This window comes from Agrilus planipennis, unplaced genomic scaffold (assembly GCF_000699045.2).
Source record: "Agrilus planipennis isolate EAB-ADULT unplaced genomic scaffold, Apla_2.0 scaffold111, whole genome shotgun sequence".
Taxonomy (NCBI): domain Eukaryota; kingdom Metazoa; phylum Arthropoda; class Insecta; order Coleoptera; family Buprestidae; genus Agrilus; species Agrilus planipennis.
The window spans coordinates 270,034-279,671 of NW_020438907.1; the positions used below are offsets into that span (position 1 = coordinate 270,034).

Below are 9,638 nucleotides of genomic sequence, written 5' to 3' on the forward strand. Positions count from 1 at the left end.
GAAATGTTTGACACGTATATCTTCTTACGATTTGCACTTTAATGAAAGACTGATATTACTAATTATTAGGTTATTGTTAACCCTTTCATGATTGACGGCACGCGGACTTTCTAAAATTTCATGCTATTTTTTAACTTTAAAAACGACTTACATGTTTCGTTCTCTTATTACACATCCACCTTTCCACTTCGTTCACCAACGTTTTATGAAAATAGAATTTAAAGACTTTTATTAAAAACCTATTTCTGCTCAATCACTTCAATTTTGCCACAACTTTCTCCTTTGGACCTAATGATGAATGCGGGTGTGTTGCTTGCCTAGATTTTCCTAAGGAACACTTAACCCTCTTCGGTAATTAATTAATTAAGTCGATATTTTTAAATATAACGACCGAACAATTTCTGTCTGTGGTCTTCGGGGTATGATAGAACGAGCAATAAATAGTTCATGTGAATTTTAACTTTTTAATTTACAAACATACACTTAAACTAACACTGAAAAATAATTTAATTGATAAATAATAAACTGCTTAGATTACGAACAAGGAATGAATAGGTACTACTACTGACTATAACGATTACTGATGAACTGAAGAACTGATGAACTTATGAAGATTGAATAGATAGAGAAAAGCTTAAATAACAAAAAAATATAGGGGATGTAGGTACGTTAGTGGGGTGTTTTTCACCTTAAGCTATAGTTGGTGACTACGTGACTATATCACAAAATTGTCTGTAAATGGGAAAATCATCGACCCATCTGGCGATCAATGCGAGGGAAAACCTACATACTATCATGATAAAGTTCCTTTGCTGCAGGCACGCTATTCTAATTGTTTAACTGCGAATAACAAAAATGTTTTATTTGTTTAAAACGAAGTATCATGAATTGCGTTCCAACAGGACCCTCAAAACTTGATAACAATTGAATAGAAGTAGGGAGCGTTCAAGTATTACGTAACGCAATTTTTGAACCTCCTGTTTGCCGTGTTTCCACGAGCAGTATTTTCTCAGAAGGTTTTTGGATAAATGACCAAGTGAATAAAATTCCAGTGTAAAACAAAACTATGTACACACTTTATTTATAACAGTTAAACATACTCAGAACATGAAAACAATATAAAAACGGAAGACGGAATGACAAAATTAACGACAAAAAATAGACCTGGTTAAGCTGAACGACAAAACTTAACTTACTAAACTAAACTACTACAAAATGGAATAAAATCAAACCTATAATAATACCACCACCACGTGGGGTGTTTATAACTATTAGGAATACATTAAAAATACATAGATATCATTACAGCGTAGTGCAATTAAATAAGGGTAGCTGACCGACGAAGCCTTCGTAGAATTTATATATTGGGACCAAATGTTTTGAGAGGCCCCAACAGGGTGATATTTGTAATAATGAACATTCCTACACTATAGCAGCCAATGCAGTAACTTATATAAATATGAAAAATTACACCATGCTTAATATTGCATACTTATCCCTAATCCTAATAAATACAACTGAAATTACACTGTAACACCCCCCCCCCTTTGTAACGCACCGTAACGTGTTTCTGTGCCCCCTCCCCCTCAAAACGTTACGGAACACTCATGTGACCATTTTTACTCAAAAGTCGCAAAAGTTATGTTGTGCAAATCGTATAACATCATTTATATGTTCTATAAACTTTTCTATATTTTTTAGTTTTTTTAGCCCTTTTTCATTTTTTTTGGCATTTTTTTGACACAGTTGCGCTGGCATGTCAGCATAAGAGCCTTTAAGTATAGGCCAAGAACAGGTGATGATACAAATCTCCCTCTTTTGAGGACATTATAGTGTGAACAATAATAAACTCATTTTAATAACACCGACTACAGCAATGTGCTTCTGCATAAGCACTAACGAATATACTGACAACGAAAACAACATTAAATAACGTACAATACAATCGAGGTATTCCCCGTAAAACGTAAACGAAAAGGGTTGCCAACTTAGTAGTTTTAATTCCCTAATTTTTTATTTAAAAAAAGAAACAAGAAAGACCCCCTCCCGCCCCTGTAACGCTTTACGAGACCCCTCTAAATTGCATTATGTAATGTGTTTAATGCATTTAGCCACTGTATCTATGTTTTCTATTTATATTTTTAACCTGTCCGCCAAGCAACCGTTTACCTGTTTCTATGGTCGCGTAAGGGCAGGCAGTACCACGTCCAACCTCATAGGGCTCACATGTAGCACTACACATTTTGTTACTGGTTAAATATGAAATAAAGTTCTAAACGCATACACAGTGCTAGAAATTTATTCTCCACCTACGGAGCCACGAAACATAATGAATGTCCTCGTAGACAGCTATCATCCTTTTTATATCTATTTAGCACGTATCCTAGCAATTAAAAATATCTAATCAAACAAGTTCATATTATCAATTTATCTTTAAACAAAACACAACAAAACAAAACAGGGTAATTACTAATTGCTTTTCCCCGTTAAGCGTAGGTATATGGGATCGAATAATATAGATAAAAGATAAACAATTATCGGGAGGGAATTTACACACCTCTACACGGTCATTATGACATTTCAGACAGAATTTACATCAACCCAATACACATATCCAACATATTTTAATAATAAGATTATAGAGTTACGGGTGTAAAATATTTTACGATTTATTTGAATCGTTATTATCAGTCTTATAGTTGTTGTGGACTCGCATGTGAGCATGTTGTTAACCTTTTCTTTTCCTACTGATTGACCAATATTTAATTCGTATATTATGTTAATACCTGCACACATTGCGTTGTTCGTGGACTAAAACTGCTTCCTCCGAATATTTCTGAGAAAAGATAAGAATGACTTTTGGTCACGCCAACTTAATTATCATTTGTTTGTCTACTATTGCACACACACTCCTACCTTTGCATTTGTTTCGTTTGTTAGGGCTCTAAAGGCATTCCTTACGATGAAAAACGAGCTGCCATTGACCAGGTCACGAAATATCCATTCTTTTGTCTTTTTCATCCTGTCCAAATAATAAATAACTGAAGCAACTTCGACCAAGGCAAATGTAATAGAATGAATAGTACCTACAGCCCATAGATAAGGCGTTCTCCTTTTATGTATTACGGCACTGTGCCATTACTTTTGATTATTTTCATTTCAAGTTCCTTAATTGTCGCTTTTTACAATCATATTCGTGGACTTGTTTTTGACGATACTTACTAACACGTTGAGTCGTTTTTTTCTAAAAACATGGAATATTTAAGATTTTCACAAATTTTTATTCACTTGTCACATATGTTTCGACAAGCATTAGCTATTTCAGATAACAGTAATTACTGCTAAAAGTTATAAGCAGAATGAGTCTTTAATTAGGTATAATTAAGAGTAGTAGTAAATTTCTAGAATAAATTGAGTTGTGGAGAATGATTTGATGTAGTTGATCATTTAATAGTATGATAAGCTTTCTACATACGCCAACGTCTAAACTTTTTAACACAGACAGCTTGCATGTACAATTAATACTAAAAACAACTAAATTGTAGTTAAAGCAAACACGTTTTGCCTAATATGGTTTGCAAAGATTGATGTCTGTTTTGTTTTTTCATTGTTTTATTTCTTCATTTCTTATTTTTTCTTTCTATTCTGATGTATTTCGACTGCTTCAATTTTTTATCTTACTGTGGTCTCTGTACTTACGATAGACTATCTTTGATGAAATTTTCGTAAATGCTATATATTCTTATTTTTCCTATGCTATGGATGAAAAGTATTTCATTAATATAAGCAGTTCATTGTTTGCTATTTTTTCTTCTTTTGCTGTTGTTTCTGAAGCTAATCATAAATATTAGTTTTTTTTTCTATATCAAGGCGGATATAAAGTGATTTAACTAATACTGGTGTTAGATAATTGGTTTGTTTGTTAGGTCCCACTTTTACTTCTTGCAGTTTCCTGTCGTATCTAGCTTGACTTCTTTCTCATCTCTTAATTGTAGGGTATGTAAGCAAGATTCTCCAATCCCGGCAACTTTTCCTGGACACTTTCCTAGTTTTGGATACACATGTTTGATAGCCGATCACCTTTTTTATCACAAATTTAAAAAAAATAAAACAAAATTTTTGTACGGTTGTTTAAAAAGGGTACAAGATAAGAATAAATGGATCGTAGTAGACAAAGGAAGCAGTATCGATAGCTTAACAAATTTTAAATACAATTCCGATAATTTAATACAATTGTATTGAAAAGAGTCAGTTTGAACACTGTTATTATGCAGTCCAGTCTACATTGAAAGAATATAAAATGCACTGCCTGTCTCGAAATTATGCATCCTATATTTCGAAGCTGTCAAAGAACTACATCCGGATGATAATATGAGATACGTTACGGTTTGTGAAGATTTTCAAAATTCAAGACTAATTGATTGACATTCATAAGGATAAAACAGAACTACGGTATTAGAATAAATTCCAAGCAAGTATAGATTTGCTCATTTATCGAGATTGTTTACGGCGAGGTGATACAATCAAATAAGATTGAAATCGCGATCCTCGTCGATAAATTTCTGACCCCGAACTTAATAATTTCGAATTATTCAGACCGGCATCTCTACTTTTCCCGTTTGAATACCACATATTGTACATCATATATTTCCATAAATCACGGTCAGTTACAGTTTTGTGGGGTTGATGGCATAGAGAAAATTAAAAAAAAAAAACAAAATAAAGAAAATGTCAAGGGTCGTTTTGCAAACATAGAAACCAACGCAATTTCAATTGGTGGTCCCCTTAAGAAATAAAAAAAGAAAACGACGAAGAGCATGTTCTTCACTTTCTGCCTTTTAAGTGAAGGAGCGCTTTCCCTCTGTTTCTCGGTTAATATGAGAATTCATGTCTGTGCTAATGTCAGGGGAGCTTAATAAAGGATGCTTCTACTACCGGTGGTGCAGCCATGGTGTGGTGTCGTCACCGCCGCACTGCCCGTTCTTCTTTTTCGAGAGGTTTGCACGCGAAGCAAATAAGGGCGCGGTAATCTCGTCGGTAGAGAAAATAACAAGATCATTAGGAAAGTAGAAAGCTAACACGAGATGTTACTACTCCACCCAGACCAGTCTGTCGGCTTTCAAATTAACCGGCATCCCTTAAGGACGACTTTCGGAAGTTACACTGTGAAAAAAGATGGTTTTATACTAAAATTAGTAAATAAGTAACTGTACGAGATACATATCCAACATATGATTTGACTGAGCTATTATAAATCAACAGTGAAACAAAACGGTTGTTAATATTACAAATCCAATCAAAAACGGCTAAGTTTAACCAAATTTGAAACCATTAAAAATCAGCTGGTATAAAAAATGCTACCTTTTAACAGTTTCATCAAATCAAATTTTGCAGATGTTGTGTAAAATGCTGTGACTGCCGAAACCTCATAATAAACGCCTTTTTACAATCTCGATATTCATTTCATCTGTTTTTAGTTTAACAAACTGTCAGTTAAATTAGTGTTTTGCTGTATGATTTGAAAGTTCGGCTTTAATATCTCATTTGTGTAGGGGATTTCTCCAGTTTTGTATGAGCACGTCACACTTTTGGTGCATATTTTAGATAGGTATTTATTATGAATGGACAGAAATATCATTAGCAAATTACTGCAGGTAGTGTAGATGTTAACAACATAAAACTCATTTGTGTATGTTAGCGTTATGGCAGATAAAAAGTAAAAAAGGGTAGAGCATCTTCCGGGAATCCTGAGCATATCCAAACAGTGCCGGATTAAGCCAGCGCGGGGCCTCTAGCAAATTCTATCAAGGGGCCCTTAGACTGTTTTAGGTTAGGTTCTTATCGAGTTTATGGTATTAAATAAAACAAAACTGTTACAAACAAACTTTTCTCGATTTAATTTGGGCAAATTTATAAACAATGCTGTTGATATCGACTTCTCGGAGTAAATCATCATTTTGAAGTAAATATTTTCTTCATAGTAATTGTGAGTTGTGACTAAATCTAATATATAAATAATACTTTTTTATGGTCAGAAAACGTTGGTGCGCGGGGCCCCCAAATGCGCGGACCCGCAGCATTTGCTACTCTTGCTTCGTGGCTAATCCGGCACTGTATATATCCAAACACATTAGAATACGAACAAAGAAATTCGAAGTGGTTAGTATTCTGTCGAAACTGCCAGACGCGGATCGCGATTTCGATCTTGTTGGATCTTATCAGCGCGTCGCAGACAGTTTCGATAGAACACAGACCAATTTTACCTGCTGTCTTAACACAGTCCTACAAATGGAACTGTAAACTCAATTTGTAGTACAGTGCTATACTTCGTTTACTTTTTGTAGCGATGTGACCTTTAGCTTGACCGGCGCAAAGTAGAAAAGAACAGTACTAGGCCAGAAAAGGAAGGAGACAATTCTCGGCCAAACTCTTAAGCGGTGAGGAGCGTATAATTCGTACAGTACTGCACGGAAAAATTGACCATTTTATCCACTACAATTGCATTGCTCAAATATGCTGTTATTGGTACCATTTACTACTGAAAATATCAACGAGATGTATATTTATATTTGAAGACATATAGACTTTAACGCTTGTTTTAGACTCGCACTACTATTCATGATTGAACAAAACCTTTGGCAGGTAATGTATGAAAAAGTATGTTTAATGAACAAGAGTCGAAAGTATAATGAGGTTTTTTGTCCCTATCTACGATTTTGCCAGCGCGCATTCAAAACACTGGAAGGGGCACTTCGCTAGAGAAAGTAAATGAAATATACTCTTGGTGGATTCAATATGCTCAACAAGGTCTACTTAAATAGATGGATATCTACTTGCTGAACTGAATCCAGGCGTAGCTCACCACTACGTGATAGGCACGTTACCATAATCAAACAAATAATATTGATTCCACTAAAGGTAGCATTGTACATCACATCAGAATACTTACGATTTTCTTCCGACTGCAACGATTGTTTTTAAGTATAAAAGTTGAGGTTGCCATAGTATTTTAGTAACGAGCGTTTGTTGATTTCTTTATTTTTATTATTATTTCGTCGTTTGTCGCGTATAACCTCCCAAACATATATTCCTATTACGATGAAACTTTGCTGAGTTGCTGTCCACAGCTCAAAAAGTATTTCTGATTTAAGAAAAAGTGGACTTTTACTCGTATCTCTAATTTCGATACTTTTGGACCCCCTCCTCCTTGTTGTCTATCGTAGCTTTTCGCCAACCCCTCCTCCTAAAGATACGTTGCTTCTTTTCATTTTAGCTTTCCCAATACAAAAAAAAAAGTTAGTTTCACTTTTAGTTGATGTCATTAACAGGAACAAACTGTGAGATTAACTACTCATTTAAATCTTTAATCACAGGAAATTGTCGATTATCAGGGTCGTCATAAATTGGCTAAAAAATCAATTGCACTTGTCAAAATAGAACAACACAACATGAGCCACATAACATTTGTCAAACACACAGCTAGTAGTTAAACGTAAATAAAGTAACGTTGAAGATCTTTAAAGTAGCCTTCTGTCAGACCTCATTCACCCCTCAGACAGCTACGTGGTTTATGGAAGACCCCCAACCAGTAATTAGTTAAAAAGGTGAACTTGACAACAAAATATCATTCGACGTGTTAATGGCTCAACTGACTGAATAATCATGATGGGCTTGCCAATGATTGTGTGCATTACCATATTCGTTATAATTATTCACTTTTACTTACTGTTGCTTGAGCATTATGGAAAGCATTCACGTTTGCATTATACTCCTATTAAAGTCCCATAGAACGCTTTATTGTTAAAAATAATTTTTATTAGAATAATTTCATTCATAGTGTTAAAGGTTAGAGAAAAAAATAACTAAAAATACAGACACTAAGAAAAAGTGTAGACCAGCCACGTAATCAATTAAAATAATGGAAAGTATTCCGAGATTGCTAATTATTTTGTCAAATTTAGTTAGTATATAATTGTTATTAAAAGTTACGAGTTTAGAAATAGATGGTACGCTAATATAAAATAAAAAAATTGGCAGTTATAGGGACTGCCGATAGAAGTGAAACTTAGAACTTTTAGTATTAAAATTTGAAATTTCACAATGTTTGAATAAAAATTATCAACATCAATCTGGTTTTCACATCTATTGACACTCCGAGCAACAATTATATGCATGTTTATATGGTTTTTTATTACTCAAATATTTACATAAATTTCAATGTACTTGATTTTTAACATTGTTTGCATCATTGTCATCATTAATTTCAACAATTCTTAGACTTTTTGTACTTTCAATTATTTCGTTGTGTTCTAAAAAAAAATACAATAGGCTTATGGTAACTAAAGTAAGAAATGAAAACGTTTGATTGAAATTTATCTAAGTATCACGTGAAAATCGCATCGATCGTTGTAGCTGTATAGCTACAGATATACTCAGATATACTGCTACAAGCATGTCGGTGACGCGAACGCACTAGATTTCACCCATCCGAAAAGCGTATAACGCCTACAGCACGCGGCCGCTGCGCGTGCGCCAGTCGTGACCATGTCGGTGACGCGAACCCATAACATTTTCCCCTGCCAAAAAGTGCCCAACGTCGCTAAAGAAGTTTTCACTTCAAAAAGCAAACACTTGTTCTTCATAATCAGAAAATGGGTCTGAAACAAAAATATTCGAATAAAATAGTAATATGCGCTATTTACTTGAACAATTACAATCTTCGGCAGAATAAACGTTTACTTGACTACGTGTTTTGTTTCAGGATGCCAGAAGTCACACAAACCTTGGGGCGATACTTCACCTGAATGGAAAATACAAGGAGGCCGCAGCTAGTTATCGGGAAGCCCTACGACTGCAACCCGGTGACGTTACAACACTTACGAACTTACACAAATTACACAGCACAATGATGACGACTTGACTAAAAGCGTGACAAGTGACATTATAGTTTTACTAATGCTTCCTTACTCTAGCCCTAGAAAGTAGTGACGTCAGCCAACATCATTGGAATAGCTGTTGCGAATTGTGCCTTCGGCTGTGCTAAGTATTGTTATGTCTTCAAACTATTGTAGATAGGCAACCATACAGTTTTTCTAAGGCTCATATAATTTAAAGATATTTTTTTTATTAATAAGAAGCTAAATATTTTGCAGACTATTTTTCTATTATTCAATTCAAACCATATACCTGCGGTCAGAACTAGTTTTGAACCATTGCTATTCTCAGCAGCTTAACTAACTTACTTCAAAACTTCTGTTTGCATAAAAAAAAATAGAAAGAGGAGACTGTGGTAAATATTAATTAAAATTTAAAAAGAAAACTCACCCTTAATTACCACAAATAATTTTGTATCAGCAGACACGTGTTTCTCCCACTTCATACGTGGGCATTATCAACGCGAGACTGGTTCTAAAATTTACAATTGTAACTATTTATAGTGGCGAGAGTTGAAGACCGAAAGAAGAAATAATGGAAAACAAATTACATAGGTTTGGGAGGAAAACTTGAATACGTTCAATGCCATTTGTAAAATGCTTTAGAAGCCAATCTTTTGGCCGTGAAAAACAGCTCTACAAATGTATGCTTCGATAAACAAGTGAGGAATTAGATTTGGAGGGAATGTGTGTGTCAATAACCGT

The 9,638-nt window shown here is 34.5% G+C and overlaps 1 protein-coding gene across 1 annotated transcript in view; it reads left to right on the top strand.

Annotated features, from left to right (window-relative positions):
- LOC108736959 (transmembrane and TPR repeat-containing protein CG4341-like) overlaps positions 1-9,330 on the top strand; it is a 193,377-nt gene extending 184,047 nt beyond the window's left edge. The window contains exon 7 of the mRNA XM_018469581.1: positions 8,762-9,330. Coding sequence (XP_018325083.1) covers positions 8,762-8,920 — 159 coding nt within the window. The 3' untranslated portion in view covers positions 8,921-9,330. The remainder of the gene's footprint in view (positions 1-8,761) is intronic.
- The last annotated feature ends 308 nt before the right edge of the window (positions 9,331-9,638 follow it).